The 18861-nt window shown below is 41.1% G+C and overlaps 3 protein-coding genes and 1 non-coding gene across 4 annotated transcripts; 2 read left to right on the forward strand and 2 right to left on the reverse strand.

Annotated features, from left to right (window-relative positions):
- The first annotated feature begins 3741 nt into the window (after window positions 1-3741).
- Window positions 3742-7102, forward strand: LOC115579337 (alpha-(1,3)-fucosyltransferase 9-like). Its single transcript, XM_030412842.1, has 2 exons — window positions 3742-3766; window positions 4728-7102. Exons 1-2 carry the CDS (start codon window positions 3742-3744, stop codon window positions 5759-5761), a joined length of 1059 nt encoding a protein of 352 aa, XP_030268702.1. The 3' UTR covers window positions 5762-7102.
- A 404-nt stretch (window positions 7103-7506) lies between these two features.
- On the forward strand, window positions 7507-16239 carry rad21b (RAD21 cohesin complex component b). Its single transcript, XM_030411653.1, has 14 exons — window positions 7507-7731; window positions 10125-10320; window positions 10597-10726; window positions 10844-10943; window positions 11724-11830; window positions 11986-12195; window positions 12320-12442; window positions 12595-12723; window positions 13023-13246; window positions 13332-13488; window positions 13625-13770; window positions 13909-14097; window positions 14197-14280; window positions 14474-16239. The coding sequence occupies exons 2-14, from the start codon at window positions 10177-10179 to the stop codon at window positions 14663-14665; spliced, it is 1935 nt and encodes a 644-aa protein (XP_030267513.1). The 5' UTR covers window positions 7507-7731; window positions 10125-10176; the 3' UTR covers window positions 14666-16239.
- trnas-cga (transfer RNA serine (anticodon CGA)) lies at window positions 11186-11267 on the reverse strand. The gene has a single exon. It is a non-coding gene; the product is annotated as a tRNA-Ser (tRNA).
- On the reverse strand, window positions 15706-18626 carry utp23 (UTP23 small subunit processome component). The gene is made up of 3 exons (XM_030411662.1): window positions 18191-18626; window positions 17929-18103; window positions 15706-17130 (listed from the first exon to the last, which is right to left on the reverse strand). Exons 1-3 carry the CDS (start codon window positions 18376-18378, stop codon window positions 16735-16737), a joined length of 759 nt encoding a protein of 252 aa, XP_030267522.1. The 5' UTR covers window positions 18379-18626; the 3' UTR covers window positions 15706-16734.
- Between the last annotated feature and the right edge of the window lie 235 nt (window positions 18627-18861).

Here is an 18861-nt window from a genome sequence, read left to right on the forward strand (position 1 = left end):
GTCCAGGAGGAGAGAGGAGAGGGCCGACGCCATCTTGTTTGTTTCAGTCGGAAGAGGGGCTGAAAAACAGCAACAGGCGGCCTTCGTTTTGGCTAACACTTGTTGTGATACAGAGAGCGGTTTATGCGATCTAATGTAACTGTAGTCAGTGTTGTATTACAGTATTGGGAACGACTGTAAGTGTGTGTGAGTTAAATATGTCGCTGTCATTAAATAAAACGACAACAGGCCGCCTTTGTTCTGAATGACGGCGGCTAACGCTAGCTTGACTGCAGCATCACCTGTTGTGACACAGAAAGCGGTTTATGCCGTCTAATGTAACTGTAACGTCGGCGTTGCGTTACAGTGTTGTGAACGACAGTAACGTCAAAAAAAGCCTGCACAACTCTTCAGGAACTGCCCCATACATACCTGTGTACAATGTTACTAAATCAGTAATGTGTATTTTTTGAAAACACAGTTACAATACTTGCATGCAGTTGTAACGTTGTAACGGTGTAACGCAGGTGCACGTACGTTACACTGCTTCAGGCATGGTGACCGTGAAGGTCCTAGCTTTCATGATGCCCAAGCCTGGGCGAACCTCACCTCCAGCACAGACAGAAAAAAAAAACTGAAAATAACTTATTTACATTTATTAAAGTAACTGTTGGTAATTTGGAACAACACACACAGTAACAGCTATAATAGAAACTACCAACACTCAGTATAATAGAATGAAATACAAATAAAATGAAGAATCAAATTTCTATATTGCGCAAATCCTTCATCACACAAATACAATAACACACTTAAGAGAGTGTAATAATTTTACTACACTTTGAACAAGAAACACAAAATAAATACCAACCAACTTCTGGATATATTTTCCCCATTAACCAATGACTTCTTTAAGTATTGGTGGTGGCAACTTCCTCTGTCACTGTCGTTTCTAGAGAATTCAAAGTCAGATGGTACCTGACTTGGTCCCCTGGAAACCAGTTGTGTCCGTATTCTCACAGTCAGAACAGAAGGCCAGTTAGCAGGGTCAGTGGACAGAGAATCATCCTCAGTAGGCAATTCTGCTCCAGGCATTTCTAATGGAGAGCACAAGGGCATTAGTATACACACATTATTCACAGCTTTTATAGTGGTGGAACATCACACATACCCAGTAATGATAATACAGGGCTGACTGCATTCTGGCGCGGTGCCAGATCTCCGGCGTACCAGCGTGACTGCGAAAGAAGTTTGCCCAGGGATCATACAGTTCTCTGTATCTAACAGAGGTGCAACTTTGACTCAACCACACAAATGCTAGGTCTACTAGCCAATTCACTATTTAACCAAACCCCAAAAAATAACATATGTGAAACTGAGGGCTTTTATTCACAATATTATCATGAATGAAATGTGCTTCATGTGGAAGGAATTCGTGATGTGATTGACTTTATACTACTAACTGCTCCCCACACAGCAAGATGACATTATTGATTTGACGTGTAAATGAGCAGTACAAAATGAATGCAAGTGTAAGGAGGTGAACTAATGTAAAGAGCCAGCAGAAGTTTCCTCATTATTTCAAGCAATGGTTAAAGGAGCCCCCAGAGGGCGCTTCCTGGTTAGTCTGTTTTGGTGCTGCCTGTGGCTGCTTTTCTTTGTTGGTTGCGGCCATCTTAGGTCACAACCTCTTGTCCTTTTCTGAAAGGTATGCAGGGAGAGCTCAGCCTCTCCAGTCTAAAGATAAAAAAAAAAGTTATTGTTTTGCACTTTCCAGTTGGTTTGTTCAGCAAATATGAATGCTAAGAGCTATGTTAATGAGCTGAAGCCGTTATGTGTGCAAGAGACGGTTGTGGATTTGGTTAAGTTTATTACTAATGTATGTGGTGACCCATTAGCATGTTACAATTCCTCTGCTAGAAAAATGATTTAAGTCTGTGTCATCTTATTGTTCTCTCACATGCGCAGACACACATACATGTAGCCACACTCGCGCGTATTCATACGCAGACTCAACCGCAGTCAATTGACTCGCTCCTTCACACCCATGCACGTAAACACACGTAGACACACGCACACATAGTCACATACACTTGTTCATTCACACTCACGCACGTACTCACTCGTAGGCACACATGCCCAGTCACATTCACCCGCTCATTCACACTCGCAGACACACACACACACACACAGTCACGCTCCCTCGCCCATTTACACCCACACGTAGACACACACACACATAGTCACGCTCACTCGCTCACTCACACTCATTCACCCACACACACACCTGGTATCTACTGGTTTTGTTATTACTGGTTACTGGAAAAGGCCATGGGAGAAGTTTTATGGCAGTGTGACATATTTTGTATTGTAAGTGACAACCTCTTGTCCTTTTCTGAAAGGTGAAGCCTTGAAATAAAGACTGCTCAACCCAGATCCCGTGCTTCCTTGCCTGGTTCTTCTCTCCGCCTTCCACCGTATAAACGGAACCAAATACACAACGCAGAGACTTTATAGGGAGACCGAGGGCCTAGACCAGCAAGAACACACCTGATCCAAATCAGGTGTGTTCTTGCTTGGTTGGAACGAAAACCTGATTTGGATCAGGTGTGTTCTTGCTTGGTTGGAATGAAAACCTGCAGCCACACGGCCCTTTACTGGATCAGTTTGACACCACTGGCGTAGACCTATCTGTGCTATAGGGAGCTGACATCAAGGGTTACACAAACATTAAAAAAAAAAATTTTTTTTTTTTGTGCGGGCACTCATGCCGCCTCTCCATGAATGCCTAGGCGGCTGCCCATATCATAAGCCTTGCCTAGTCACAAGACCGGTCTGATCAGATCTGACAGACAGGGCAAGTTTGAGAAGATTCATGGTACAATGATGAAGTGTGATAAGTATCAAACACCTGCCCGGTCTGACCAGATTTGATAGGCAGAGCAAGTTTGTCACCATCATGGTACACTTATTTAGCGTGAATAAGTGTGGTAAGTATCAAACGCCTGCCACAGTTGTTCTGCTGGATCCCAGACAGAGTGATTGTATCCTTATACTCTGAAGAAAGGTAAGAACAACATGTTTTAATTTCTCCAGAGAATAAGAATATTTACTGCAATTTTGTTGATTTAGGTAATATTATATAATGTGGTGTATTATTGGACTATTTGAGGAGTACCTCTCTTTTCTTGCCTGCCTGCTTTTCTCTGTCAGTGGGACACACTGAACTTATAGACAGTGTCCAAGGATACACACACGGCGACATAGTCGGACAAGTCAGTCCAGACTGATGGCCCCAATAATGGCTCTGAATAAGAGAAACAGTGATACTGAAAAAAACTGTACTTTAAGTAATTTTTAGGTACGGGGTGCATTACTGGTAAACTGAGCCCAACAGCTGACAACAATCCAGGCATTTATTAGGTAAATGCCTTTTGCTAGTTTGGAATAGCACTTTAATAAATGGGCCTATACATTGGCTCTATGATATATTCTGTAGACATGTTTTCCCAGCACTGCAGCAGCTCATAACAGGATGGCAGAAGTAGAAACCAAACCTTTCTCAAGTACACAGTTACGGTGCCTTTGTATTGTCATCCGTGTAATAAAAACCAACACAATACAATACACTGTTTAATTCAGCTTGACCAAAGCACGCAGACGCTCACAGGATTGATATATGTATGCAACAGGAAAAAATGCAGGAAAATAATCGCAATAAATCTTCTGTAAAAGTTTAGTTACATCTGTGTTGGCCTCACCATGGCTCAAACAAAGGAGAAGGCGTGTAAGGAAAATAAAAAGCCTTACTATTATTAACCTGAGGGATTTAAGAATAAAGGAAGGGAACCAAAGCTCAAAAGGTCTAACAAACTGTAATTCAAGTTACTGTCCATCCCCAGAACGTTCACCCGTTCCCTATTGGATTAAAGTGGACGCTTTAAAAAATAAACTCAGACAGGATGAGAATGACGTCACTCAGATTTTAAAGGTGAGGAGACCCCTCTGCACGTCGCATTTAACGTGATGCTGTAAAGAGACTCCGGTTTCATTCAGCAGTTACTGTAGGGGTGTACCTTGATAAACGTTTTTCAATTTTGCTAGACCTAGGCTACAGTTCCTTCCTCGCTGGACAGAGGCTTGTTTTGTTTTACTTTCGTTTTTGTAAGAATATTCTGTATTGCTTTTTGGAGTGGGTATTATCCCTCCAAATCTACGTCGCGTGCAATCAAACTGCACGCGAAGCCAAAGACGACATAATCGTCGTCTTTGTTCAATGATTATTCAGCACAATCACAACCATCGCACTGGAATTCGTGTTCTCGCATGACTTCACCAAGTCACACTTGACGTTTCCTGGAGTCTCTCCAAGGAGATTTCCCAAGTCACGCCCATCAGTTTTGTTGTTCGGCGAATGTGACCTCCCAGGCCACGTTTGGCCATCTTTGTAGTCTTTACAAAGGACTCCCTGCCACACTCACATTCACACAAATGCACACGCACACACACACACACGTTTCCACCCATTTTTATGTTTGAGTTAGGGTTTTCTTATGTTTTTCCCATATTATAGTAAGAGCTGGTTGAGACAGTCAGTGCTCAGACTTACATCTTCCACCTTATCTAATTATTGATATTTTCAGAATATAAACAATTTTGAGACATTTCAGGCTTTGAGACTAAAAGTATATCATTTGAAGGATGCAATTTAATTGATCTAACATCAGTTTCTTATTCTGCCTCCACAGATGACTCCACCAGCTTCCATGAAAACACTGAAATATGTGCCCTTCTCCTGCAGTGCTGTGTTCTTGTATTCTTCACGGATTTTGAGCCTTATGATGGCAAGAATCCAAATGAAAAGCCCATAGTTCTGCTGTGGTTCAGGCCTGAAGGTGTGATATTTGATTTCAAAGATTGCTCTGAACTCTTCAACATTGACAGCTGCATTCTGACCGAAGACAGATCCCTCTACAACAAATCAAAGGGAGTCATTTTCTACCACAAACACATCGACTGGGACTTGGGAAATATGCCACAGGAGCCACGTCCAAGTTTTCAAAAGTGGATTTGGTTCCATGTGGAATCCCCAACGAACACGAGGAAGATACCAGGTCTGGAAAACCTGTTCAACCTAACATTTTCCTACAGAAGAGATGCTGACATCACAACGAGGTTTGAACACACTATCAGAGAAACAGAAATGATAGATGACTTTATTCTGCCCAAGAAAGACAAACTGGTCTGTTGGATTGTTAGTAACCGCAACCCAAACACTGGAACCAGTACAAGAGATCAATACTATCAGGAACTGTCCAAACACATTAAGATCGACCTCTTTGGTAGCGGCTTCACGGGGAACCGCTTGAGCCTTGAAGAGTACACAACCATCAGTAGCTGTAAGTTTTACCTCTCATTTGAGAACTCGATCCACAAAGACTACATGGAGAAGGTTAACGGGCCCTTTGCAGCAGGGACAGTCCCAGTAGTTTTGGGTCCCCCCAGAGAAAACTACGAGGAGTACATTCCCTCTGACGCCTTCATTCACATAAACGATTTTCCTGATGCAAAGTCACTGGCTGAGTATCTGCTCTACTTGGACAAGAACGAGGAAAAGTACATGCGTTACTTTGAGTGGAGGAAGTTCTACTCTGTCCCTCCTCATCTCCTGGGAGTTGAAAATGAATTCATTCATCACATCTGTCTCGCCTGCGACTACATGTCAAGAGACGAAGGCTACAGTGTAGTCCATGACCTTTATGAATGGTACTTCTCAAATTGATGGTGGCCCAAACATGCACGTGATACAGGGATGAGTAGCTGGGGGAAGTGGTGACGGCTACTTTGTTTCAAATTTTGTAGATGTGCTATCAGGCCAGTTTGCCACATCCAATCCTGGAGTGAATGTTAATTCCGAAGACTCAAAACTTACATAATCAGACTTCACCTCGACCTGCATAGCATGACTCAAAATGAGCATGAAGATGTCATCAGGCCATGACTCTATTCAAACACATAAAGCGTCAGTGGAACCTTGGGTTTCACGGTGAGACCCAAAGTTGTCCTTCTGAAGCATTATTAAGATCTCTGAATTTTTTTTTTCTTGCTTACAAATGTTAAAATGCAATCTCCAACAGCTGTGTTTTGTAAATATATCCAGTGGTTTCATGCTATCTTCCTGCCTCCAGCTGTGGTCTCTCGTTTACAATATTCAGTGGGTTCATGCTTACAAATGTTTAAGTGCTGCCTGCAGCAGTCTCTTGTTAAAAAGATTGTCTGTTTTCATTCGTCTGGGACTTTTTCTCTCCTATGAATGATGTGTTCAGACAACTTTACTGCCTCCTGGTGGTCCTCTCAGCCCAGCTGCTTGCTTTTTAAAATATAATTGATAATGTGTGTTCATTTATCTAAAGGGATTACTGCTGAAATCTTTCTATTGTATTTTAGTGCTGTAGATGTTTAAGGTTGAGGTTATTTGACTACTTTATATACTGATGGGTCGGTTAATCTACAGTTCATATTCTATATGATCGTAATTTGTTTTGTAAAAGCTTTTAAAAATGTTTGAAACATGTTTCCTTTTGTTAATGGGTTTGTTGTGTCTTTGTATTTGATTTAATTAGTTTTATTGTTATTACTTCCTCCATGTTCATGTCCTTTATTCTCATTTTATCTGCTGGGTCTGGTGTCAGTATTGTTAGTGAAGCGCTGTGTAACTGTGTGAAAGAAATGCTACATAAATAAAGTTTATCATTACTATCATTTATTGTGTTTGTAGTGAGAACCATGTGTCTCGATAAAAGTCAACTCAATTTCATGAGCTCAGATAAACATTTTTGTGACTATTCATATTACAGTTTCTCAGAGATGGTGATATTTAGTTTGAGAATGTGTTTTTAAATACATAAATATTTGAAGTTGGTTTGATGCCGCTATTCAATTTGCGGACATCTTCCAACTCATTTTGGCCTACTGTCAATGCAGACACTGATATATGTATATATTTTTAACACCTAATTACAGAGAACATTAAGTTGCCAATGTTGACGCCAGAATACGATGCTTTTCAAAATGTACACATAAGAAAGCTGAATAAATAATGTCTCACGTTGTCTGCGCATAACTGAAGTTTAATATTATTTAGGGGCCAATGCCAATATATCACATTAATGCCTTTATTGGCCGACACTGCTATTGTACTGATATGATTTTGTCTCCCTTCCATAAAAGAAAATGAAACCTTTGGTTTAAAGTAACTAGATTTGGAGATACATGATTTGTTTTCACTGGACAGGAAGGGTATAAAAATGTCATTTAAAAAGTAACTAATAGACTGATTAAAGCTGTCAAACAAATGTAGAAGAGTCTAAAGTACAATATTTACCTCTGATAGGTAATGAGGGAAGGTTAGCTGCAAAGTAACTAACTAATTAGATGCATGTAGTGGACTACAAAGTAATATTCACTTCCAAAATGTTGTGCAGTAGGAGTACACATACTTAGTTAGCCTACTTTCCAGCATTGTACACAGGTGAACAGAAGGGTGCAGACAGGTGTAGGGCTCAGCATCCCTCCTCTCTCCCTCCCATCAGCACCACTCTGCATCCTGCTGAGGTCTAAACGGTCCAGGAGGAGAGAGGAGAGGGCCGACGCCATCTTGTTTGTTTTAGTCGGAGGAGGGGCTGAAGAACAGCCGCCACCATCCGCGACACCACGGCCGACAACACGAGACCAGCGCCTCGCGGCTGTCCGGTGAGTCTCCCAGGTGCATGTGTGATGTGAAGCCGAGTGTGTGTGAGTTAAATATGTCGCTGTCATTAAATAAAACGACAACAGGCCGCCTTCGTTCTGAATGACGGCGGCTAACGCTAGCTTGACTGCAGCATCACCTGTTGTGACACAGAGAGCGGTTTATGCGGTCTAATGTAACTGTAGCGTCGGCGTTGCGTTACAGTATTGTGAACGACAGTAACGTCAATAGAAAGCCTGCACGACTCTTAAGTAACTGCCCCATACATACCTGTGTACGTCCTTACTGAATCAGTAATGTGTATTTTGGAAACACAGTTACAATACCTGCACGCAGGTGTAACGTTGTAACGGTGTAACGCGTACGTTACACTGCTGCAAATACTCAGCTAGGTTACCTGACTGACATTTGACAGAGTGTCAAGGATACTGTGATGGAATGTAATTAAGTACAGTTACTCAAGTATTGTACTTTTGTATAATTTTGAGTATTTTACTTGAGTATTTTTATTTTCTGCTACTTTACACGTCCACTCCACTTCATTTTGGAAGCAAATGTCCCTTTTTGCTCCATTACATTTATCTGATAATAATTACTAATAACTACATTTATCAGTAGTTGGTAGTTACTTTGCCGATTACATGCTGTATCAGAGTCAAAGTAATGTATTTTTTTATTAATTTAAATTATAGGCAATCAGACACTAATTCTTCTAATATGAAAAAATATGAAAATCTGATCTGCCCGGTCCACCCATAGTATACAGTATTAACATATATGTAAATATATGTATAATTGTACATTTGTAACCAAATACTCAAATACTTTTTTCTCAAGTACTATTCGTATAGGCGGCATTTACTCTTACCAAAGTAATATTTTAGTGAGATATCTTGATAAATGATGAAGCTACCTTTTAAACTCAACTAGGTTACCTGACTGACATTTCACAGAGTGTCACAAATACTTTGATGGAACGTAACTAAGTACAGTTATTCAAGTATTGTTCTTTTGTATAATTCTGAGTATTTTACTTGAGTATTTTCATTTTCTGCTATTTTATACGTCCACTCCACTTCATTCTGGAAGCAAATATCCCTTCTTGCTCCACTACATTTATCTGATAAATGTAGTTATTAGTTACTTTAAATACAAAGTCATTTTTTTAAACATTTATTTAAGTTATAGGCATCGGATTAAAAAAAACACACTAATTCTGATAATAAAAAAAAAGATGAACATCAGATATCAGCTGTCTAATTTACTTTTACTTGAACAATTATTATCAAATTCTCAAATACTTTTTTTTTAAGTACTGTTTGTATAGGTGACATTACTCTTACCAAAGTAATATTTTAGTAAGATATCTTGCTAAGTGATAAAGCTACCATTTATACTTAACTAGGTTACCTGACTGACATTTTACAGAATGTCAAGGATGCTGTGAAGCAATGTAACTAAGTACAGTTACTCAAGTATTGTACTACAATTTCCAGGAACTTGAGAATCAAGTATAATATAATAATAATCAGAAAAACGTTGAATGTTTTGCAAACAACACGTATGAAAATGTACAGTTCAAACTACACGACTCAAAATTAATTTGGGATGTTGTTTTCTCAATTCCACAAACTGAAATTATGCATTTTAAGGGCAAAACATATTAATAGAGTGTAATAACATATAAAACAATAAAGTGAGAGAATTGTCAGTAGCTGTACTTCTGCACAGAATAGTTAAAAATTAAACCACCTCAACAAACTACAAACCAAACAAAAAGCCTAACCCTAACCCACAAACAAAATCCTGCATTAATATTTAATATAGGATAGTAAAGTCAGAGGAGGGCATTTTCCTGTGTTGTGCTGTTCACTATTGTTATACTTTAAGTACATTTTCCTTCTGATTAACGGCATTTGAGCTTTCCAACCTGAGTGTGACATCAGAGGTAAATGCCCACCATGAGAGTATTTACTCATACAGTTAAGAGTTGAAGGGACATTACACATTAATAATAATTATGTAAATTAGGCAATTTAGCCATCCAGGCTCATTTTCAACTGCAGTCCCTGAAGTGTAATGACAGCTACAATAGATGCATAAAATACATTAAAAGGGAACATTGAAACGGAAGAGCAATACTGTACATTTAGCAGAGAACACATTAAACACATTGAAACTAGTGTCAATATATAAAACATAAAATTAAGCACATGTTTTATATTTTTTTGTTATGGTCTATAATTTATAAAAGTCTGAGTTAATCAGCTTCCATGACCTGCTGTCACTACTCTTTTCTTATCTAAACAGCCTGTCTGCTTTGTTTACCTATCCAAAGTCATGATTCATAAACAGTGTGTTGTTTTCTTTCCTTTGTGTTGTTTCCTCTCTCCAGGCCTGACGCCTCCCCTTCCCCCTTTCCCTTGAGGTGAGAAGGCGCTGAGACGATGTTTTATGCCCACTTTGTCCTCAGCAAGCGTGGGCCGCTGGCCAAAATCTGGCTGGCGGCCCACTGGGACAAGAAGCTGACCAAGGCACACGTGTTCGAGTGCAACCTGGAGAGCAGCGTGGAGAGCATCATCTCACCCAAGGTGATTTGTCAGGGTCACAGCCCTCAATCACTTCCACAGGAATTTATGTTTTTTTTTGTTGCCATGTGCTGATCTTCAATTTAATATCATTCTAAATGTAATAGTTTTGAGTTTTGTGCCTGCTGGTTGGACTCAAGTAGGAAACATTTACATTTAATTTGTGGCCTTTGTAAGATGTGTTGGTGCAAAGTTTACATAAAAATCAGCAGATTTATTTCACAGTATCTTTACAGATATTTTCTCCATTTAACTTTTCTTTTATCAATATTCTTACAGGTGAAAATGGCTTTACGAACATCGGGACATCTGCTGCTGGGGGTGGTGAGGATCTACCACAGGAAGGCCAAGTACCTGCTGGCCGATTGTAATGAGGCCTTCATCAAGATCAAGATGGCGTTTAGACCAGGTTGGGGATAAAATGCAACTTATGAGTCACACCGGGGCGACCCAAAACCACTATTGAACAAGTAACCCCTTGATACATCGCGTGCTGTAACTCTTCTCCTGCCTCGTGGTGTTTCAGGTGTGGTGGATCTTCCAGAGGAAAACAGAGAAGCTGCCTACAACGCCATCACGCTGCCGGAGGAGTTCCATGACTTTGATCAGCCGCTACCAGACTTAGAGTGAGTTCTCTGTCGGTCTAAAAATAAAAACATAGCCAGCATTTACTTTAATATCAGTGGCCATACAAGGTGCCAACCAGCACATCAGGAGTTTAGTATCTTGCCCAAGTACACTTTGATTATTCAGACCAGGGGAATTGAACCAGCAACATTCAAATAACCCTTAGCCTCTGCTTTAAATGGTCTCAACCAGTCACAAGTAGAAGTTACTGGGAGCTTCCATGGCATTAATCACTGATGAACGCTGTGAGCAGGGTTCGAACCTGCGCGGGGAAACCCCATTGGATTTCGAGTCCAACGCCTTAACCTCTCGGCCATCACAGCTTATATATGACCAAGACTATGCAAATATGTAAACCGGCTATTTCTGGTTGAGCGTCGCAACATTTAACTGAATTGTCAACCAACTTTAATACATTTTTCAAGTATCTTTTTTATATTTTAGTATATTTCTGCCTGTAATGATGACTGTTTGTAAATAGTGTAGAACCATTCATGTTTTCTTTCCTAAGATTGCTCTCGCTCTTGCCCTCCAATTGCTCTAACAAAAACGTTTTTATATATTTGGGGATATGTAATCACCGATCAAATCACTAAAAAGTGTTAAAGGAATTAAGACAGGTAGGACTGATAAACATTCCATCAAAAAATAACTGAGGGAAGACATTGAGAAAACATCCAAACACATACATCTTAGCAGCTCATTTCGTGTTTTTCCATTTGAGGAGAAGCGCTGTAAATACAAGTTGGATCGCTGACTGTGTGGTGTGCTTTACGCAGCGATATTGACGTTGCCCAGCAGTTCAACTTGAACCAGAGCAGAGTGGAGGAGATCACCATGAGAGAGGAGGTGGGAAACCTCAACCTGCTGCAGGACAATGACTTCGGTGGGCATCTTTCTTCTGAACGTGCACACATTTGTTCAGTAAAATGCTTCACAGTCACATTTTTAAACATCCAGGACAGTTTGAACAATTTTCTTTGCTAGCTGATGCCTACATTCGTTACTATGTATACTGTTCCATACATTTCTGTTGTGCAGCTGACTTTGGTATGGACGACCGGGAGATGATGCGAGAGGAGAGTGCGTTCGAAGTCGACATCATGGGGGCGTCAGCATCCAACCTGCTGCTGGAGGCCGAGGGTGGAACTAACCCGATGGCCGACAAGTCCAACCATCTGGAGTACGACGACCAGTACAAGGACGACTTCGGAGACAACCCCATGGAGAGCAACGAGGGAGGCATGCTGGGTAGGATCCTGTCAGTGTTATGGGCCTGACATGTATCTGCACATAGTTTTCATCTAGTAGGTGGATTAACAGAAGTGAAATATCTTGATTGTAACAATCAAATGACCTTAATCTCTCCGTGTAGTTGACAAGCTGCTGAGTAATGAGGATGGTGGCGGCATCTTTGACGACCCACCCGCCATAGCAGAGAGCGTGATGATGCCTCAGGACCACGGAGACGATGACGACGACTTTGACGCACTCTCTGGTCAGTTCCACGAATAAACCTCCAACACTAGACCCTGGCACAAAGTGTTTAAATGTGTTGCAATAGCTTTGGTTGATTGCAGTTGGAATTACAGCCCATACAGAACATATCATGACGTATGTTTTCATCGTGATGTTCTTGTCTGTTGCTAGCGGGAGCCCCAGACAGCCCGGACTCAGGCCCAACAGAGCCGCTACCAGTGATGGCAGACCAGGCAGAACAGACCGCGCTGGTTCACAACGAGGAAGAAACCTTCGCCCTGGAGCCTATCGACATCACAGGTAAAGCAGCTGTTCCCAAGAGATAAGCATTCATCCACCCACTGTAATTTACATTTTTGTGGTGAAACTTCGGTCAACACTTTCCTCACAACGTCATTAGCACGTGCACTTTCACTTAATTTTTATCCAGATTCCTTCTAAGTAGAAAAGTATTTTTTCCCATGCGATAAAGCCAGCGTCGGCAATCACAGAGTTTCCCATTTCTGTCTATGCAGGATCAATGTGTTTGAACAGAAAAGTCGTTTTGCTATTTTAGTTTACTGAACTGCTTCATCTCCGCCTCCCTGTGGTCTGTGCAGTGAAGGAGACCAAGGCGAAGCGAAAGAGGAAGCTGATTGTGGACAGCGTGAAGGAGTTGGACAGTAAAACCATCCGCGCACAGCTGTCTGATTACTCTGACATCGTCACCACGCTGGACCTGGCACCTCCCACCAAGAAGCTGATGATGTGGAAGGAGACCGGAGGAGTCGAGAAGCTTTTCTCTCTCCCCGCTCAGCCTCTCTGGAACGCCAGGCTGCTGAAGGTAACGTAACCATAGACAACGTTCAGAATCCAACTGCTGTGTCTGCCTGCATGTTGTCTCGATCTGCCTCTTTTGCTCTCTCCAGATGTTCACAAGGTGTCTGACTCCGCTGGTACCGGACGAGCTGAGAAAGAGGAGGAAGGGTGGAGAGGCTGACAGTCTGGATGAGTTCCTGAAGGATCTGGAGAACCCGGAGGTGCCAAGAGAGGAAACAGCAGGGCACCAGCAGAGAGACATCATCGGTAAGAAATGGCTGTTTGTGCACATTTATGAAAATGGGAAAGATGGGAAAGAAAGTGTTGGAGCTGCTGCCTCTAAAGAACAGTCGCCTTTTGGCTCGAGCCTGGACCGAGTGCAGTTTGTTCATTTCCCCTCCAGACCAGACCATCATGGAGGAGGCCAGTGTGCTGCAGACTTCAGCTGTGGAGGGCAGCAGGACGACGCTGGACGAGTCGGTCATGCCCCCTCCGTCCTCCCAACGTGGCCTCAAACGCAAATCCCAGGACACAGAACCAGCCCTCCCTGTGAGTACAGATGTCAACTTTAGTCTGTATTTACTGAAGCACACTAACCAACCAGCTTTCTCCATATACGATATCCCATTATATTTAATGTCAGGACTCATTGTTATCTCCGCTCAATCTCGACACTCTTTTCTCTAGATGGGAGCTTTGGACCAGCAACAACAGCCGCAACAGCCGCAGGGGTCCAGCGCCTCTAACGTGTCCCAGCAGCTGGAGCCAACCAACGTGGAGGTTCCACCGGAGGAGACCACCAACATCAGCCAGCTGATAGAGCTGGACCTGCTCAGCGACAAGGACAAGAAGAAGGACGATGACTCTGATGAGGAGGTGAGCTAAAGATCCATATCCGTTTTAGTAAGTAATATAACAGTGGATGGACACAGACTGGATTTTGTTAGTGTTTGTAACTGTGCTTTTCTGTGTCAGGAGGAGGAGGCTCAGGGAGGAGACCAGGACCAGGAGGAGAGGAGGTGGAACAAAAGAACCCAGCAGATGCTCCATGGCCTGCAAGTATGTATATGTTCACATCTGATTGGGAAAGTCGGTTTAAGTTTCTAGTCCACAAAACATTTCTGGAGATGTTCCTGTATTAAAACATTATATTTGCACTTAAGCACGCTACTTCATGAGTTTAAAATACCTTTTTGAGTGAAGACATGTAAAAATGCCAGAGCCTGACTCTCTCTCTCTCCCGTTGCCACAGAGGGTGATGGCCAAAACAGGCGCCCAGTCGGTCAGCCTGCTGGATCTGTGCAGGAACAACAACAAGAAGCAGGCGGCTGCAAAGTTCTACAGCTTCCTGGTCCTGAAGAAGCAGCAGGCGGTGGAGCTGGTCCAGGAGGAGCCGTACAGCGACATCATCGCGACGCCCGGACCTCGCTTCCACATCATCTAGAAAAACACAAATTTACAGTCCGAAAAAGAAGGAAAGAAAACAACTCCACTCTGTACCGTCTGCAACACAAGTAGATTTAACAAACTTTTGACTGTTTGTTGACTGTGTTTTGTGTATAATGTGGAGCTTTTTTAATCTCTGTCTGCGATGACTTAATGTCAGCCAGTAGTGGGAGGAAACAGGTCTGAATAACATGGTTGGTTGGAAAAATTCCATAGCGATGAGGACGGGAACTCCAAACGATGCACACTTCCTATTTGTTGTTATTTGTGACTAATGTATTTATTATTTATTGGATCTTTTATTATTAAGACTCACTCTATAGCAAAGTCAGTATTAAGTAGGTTAAATAAGGTGAGTTTGGAGTTGCTGTCCACATATTGTTGGAATTTTTTTTTTTTTTTTACGACTAAATCAAGCAACCACGTTAGTCTGAGACTCACCTGTCCCACTACTGCAGGAAGGGTTCTCGTCTGACAGTTCTCATGTACACAGACTTTAGCCAAAAGGAGCATGCACTGTATCCAGTCTTTGCTAGAGTACGTTTAAACAGATACTACGATAGCGATTTTTACAGACTCAACCAGCAGTTTACCATTAAACAACTGCAGTGTAGCACTTTCAGCATTACAAACTCCAAACGTGGTGTTTTTGCGAATGCTTTGCTTGCATCATCAACAGTCAGAAAAACTATAGTTGTGTCCCAAATGTATACGACATGTCCGTTTTAAGCATGATAAAAGTACGCACAAAACAAAAGAGAGAAAATGTTCACAGGTGGAACGTGTAGCTAGTATAGGTGATGTAAACATCAGTGGTCAGCCATACTTGCATGCTCTGTCCTGAAATATTTTGTATAGATCGACTCGCTCCAGAAAACCAGTTTTAAACCGTATTCTAGACTCAATTCATCCAAACATCTGACGTATAGATAATCATCGAAAAACAACGGAGTGACAAACAGTGTTGTATTGTCTTGATAATTAAGACTCATTTGTTGTGCTCAGCGTCATGTCCACATTAACTTCTGAAAGTCTGAATCTGTTCAATATTGATTTATTGATGTGATTTATAACAAGAATGAATATTTTTTTTTAAATCTTACAATCGATTTTTAATCTAAAGAATGACTTGATGAAATGATCAAGTGAAGTCTGAATGCACATATTTGTTCTAAACGTTGTTGCTTGGACTCTAAACTCATCGTACAAAAAAAAAATATTACAAGCTGAATCAAAATCACACAACACAGTAAAAACAAGCAGACCAGCAAGTCGTCTCGACCACACTTCTTCCTTGTGCATCTGCGAAGACGCCTGAATGCATCATTTTTTAAATCTCACTTCATATAAATGGTTTATCGTGTAACGTCTGAGTGCATCTTAGATTTTAAACTATGTGCCTGTAAACCTGCTTTTTTTATTTTGTATAAAAGCCGAGACAAATCTTCTGAATTAAGAAATGTTTGTTTCCGAACAGTTTTAATCTCATGCCTGTGACTCCTGAATCCTGGAAACTGTTGCAGAATTTTTCAAAATAAAATAAATACCATCAACAGTATTTTAAAAATGGCATTTTGTGTAAGAACCATTGATTTCTTCCATGCTGGAACATCGGAAAAACGGAGAAGGAGGAAAATGTGCAGAGTGTAATAATCTCAGATTATATTAATCATGTATGGAGGACTAAAACAAATCAAATTCAAAAAGAAAGAAATGACTCAGGAAATCAATAAATATGCTATCTAATGCACCACAATTAATATTTAGACAATATGTAGATATTTATTTTGGTATTTATAAACTATGACATGAATGGATATGCGTGTTAATTTTCTTTCCCATTCAATTTTCCATTTCATTAATTATTTTTGTCTTTTGAAAAATATATTTATTTTCTTTTAAATCCCCCCATTTATTTTTACACTTCTTTATGCATCTCTACTTCAATATGTGAATGATTTTTCATTTTGTCTGTTTCACTCCTCCATAATCACGAACATCTTTGACATCTTCAGTTAATATTTATGCCACAAACAAAATGGCTGAAGTCTCTGTCTTCCTGCCGCACTATGTATTCGTCACCACAGCAGCAGATGTGTCGTCTTTTGGTTTCTTGTGTCGGCTTCTTTTCCTCTTCTCCCCCTCCTCCGTCTTCTTCAGCGGCGGTGTCGGGACGCCTTTCCCCTTCTTCTTCTTCTTCAGGCAGCTCAGAGGGTTAGGATTGCTCTGTTTTCTCTTCCTCTTCCTCCCCCTCCTCTCTCCGTCCTTCTGGTCGATGCCCTGCTCCTCCTTCAGGCTGCGGATGCTCTGCTGCTGCGCCGGGCTGACCAGCTCGCCCAGCTGGACTGCCTGGACGTGGTCGAGGGACGTCTGGCAGGGCTTGTCCAGCACGATGGTGTTCTGGATGATGTAGAGCAGAGGAACGCCGGGGATCTTCTTCAGGCCTGCAGTTAATGTGTGGTCCTGGAGAACGCACATACACGTCAGTTACCTCCAACAGTTTGTCCTTAAACACTTTGTATTTCTAAATTTGCAGATGATTTAAGGACAGTTCCTGAGAAGAGATTTAATTGTCTGCCACTATTTCACGAGGTCCAGAGGTTAATACAGTTGATAAAACCCTCACAGTATTTACAAAGTATTATAAGCACCAGTTGTAACTTTCAAACAAACAATTGCTTTATAACTGTTTTATAAAGCACTACATTGTTTGTTAACAAAGAAAATACTATTAACTAAAGTTGAATTAACAATCAATGTACCATTTATTAATGATGGTTATCCTAAAGAGTTGACGTTTTTAACTTATAAAAAAGTCAAAAATCTCTGATTTCAGCTTCTTAAATGTGAATATTTTCTGGATTACTTATTACTTAATATATTTATTTTCAACACATACTGACGTTTTATAGACCCAAAAATGTATCAACTAAAAGAGAAATTAGTCGATAATTTAAAAACTAATCTCGTCCCTCTATGAAGCTCATTGTGTTCAGTTATTGTTGAGGCTGATTTACTGAGGCGTTGATTCAACTGTACGGTCATTACGGTCCCTGTAGTTTGTCGTGCTGTTGAAATACAATGTCTTATGATTAAAGGCTTCTAATATTTTGACCACCAGTTGATTAACACCATACAGTTTCTGTAATAATCTTTATGAATGTAGGTTCTGTTGCATGTCTGCTGTAGATGCCAAGTTAATTTAAAAGTTTCTCATTTCACTTCCCTGTGGATGAGTGCGTCTGACCTCTCTGTATTTACCTGTGTAGCTACGAAGTAGTGGTGTGGGTTTGTCTCCTCCAGCATGGACAGCAGGCACTCTGAAGCGGGGACAGGACTCTTGAAATGTGCACACCTCCTAACCTGAAACCTCTGCAGGATGATTTTGGCTCCGTACAGCTCTTTCCCCAGAGTCTCCAGTTCTTTCAGTGCACAGCTGACAATAAACAGGAGTGAATATAATGACATGTTAGATATTTATTTGGGATATTTGTATGAACGTACAGTGAGTAGAGGGACTCACCTTGTGGTGCACAGCTGCACCTCTCCCATCAGGTATTTGGGCATCTGCTCCTTGATCTGGATCTTGTTTTTCAGGGCAGCCTGACTGAAAGTCCCGTCGATGAGGATCTGAAAGGGCTGCCTGAAGCTGAAGTTGTATTTGTAGAAACTTATTGTCTTCTTGGCTTGTTTCTGTCGCTTCAGCCCCATGGTGGCTGCGAGGTGAAGACAGAAGAGAGGCTCGTTTTTTAAACACTTCTCAGAAAGTAACCGTCAGTGACGCGCGTTAAATATGTCCGTTGAAGAAAACTCTTCCGTTTTGATAGTTTCCCCGTTTAATGGGCGTCTTTCATTAACATTTCCAAATTATCGCCATCAGTTATTTCAGCATGGATTTCTAGCGTACACAACACGCTTGTGGTGTGTGCGTCTAATGACTCCGACTGGGAACTAAAGAAATACAAGGAAGGTTCCGGCTGTTTCAGAGCCAGTATAACCGCTCATTTTGTTTTACTAAAACAAAAAACAAAACAAAAAAAAACAATACAAAAAAGTACAATACAATAGGACAATACGAAAAGTAATTTGCATTCCATAAAACACTACAAACATACTCAAAATGGCAAGTCTAAGTAAAAAAAATATATACATAAATAAATCAACAAATAAAAAGATTAAGATTAAAATGAATAA

Source organism: Sparus aurata, chromosome 3 (assembly GCF_900880675.1).
Source record: "Sparus aurata chromosome 3, fSpaAur1.1, whole genome shotgun sequence".
In the NCBI taxonomy this organism is placed as follows: Eukaryota; Metazoa; Chordata; class Actinopteri; order Spariformes; family Sparidae; genus Sparus; species Sparus aurata.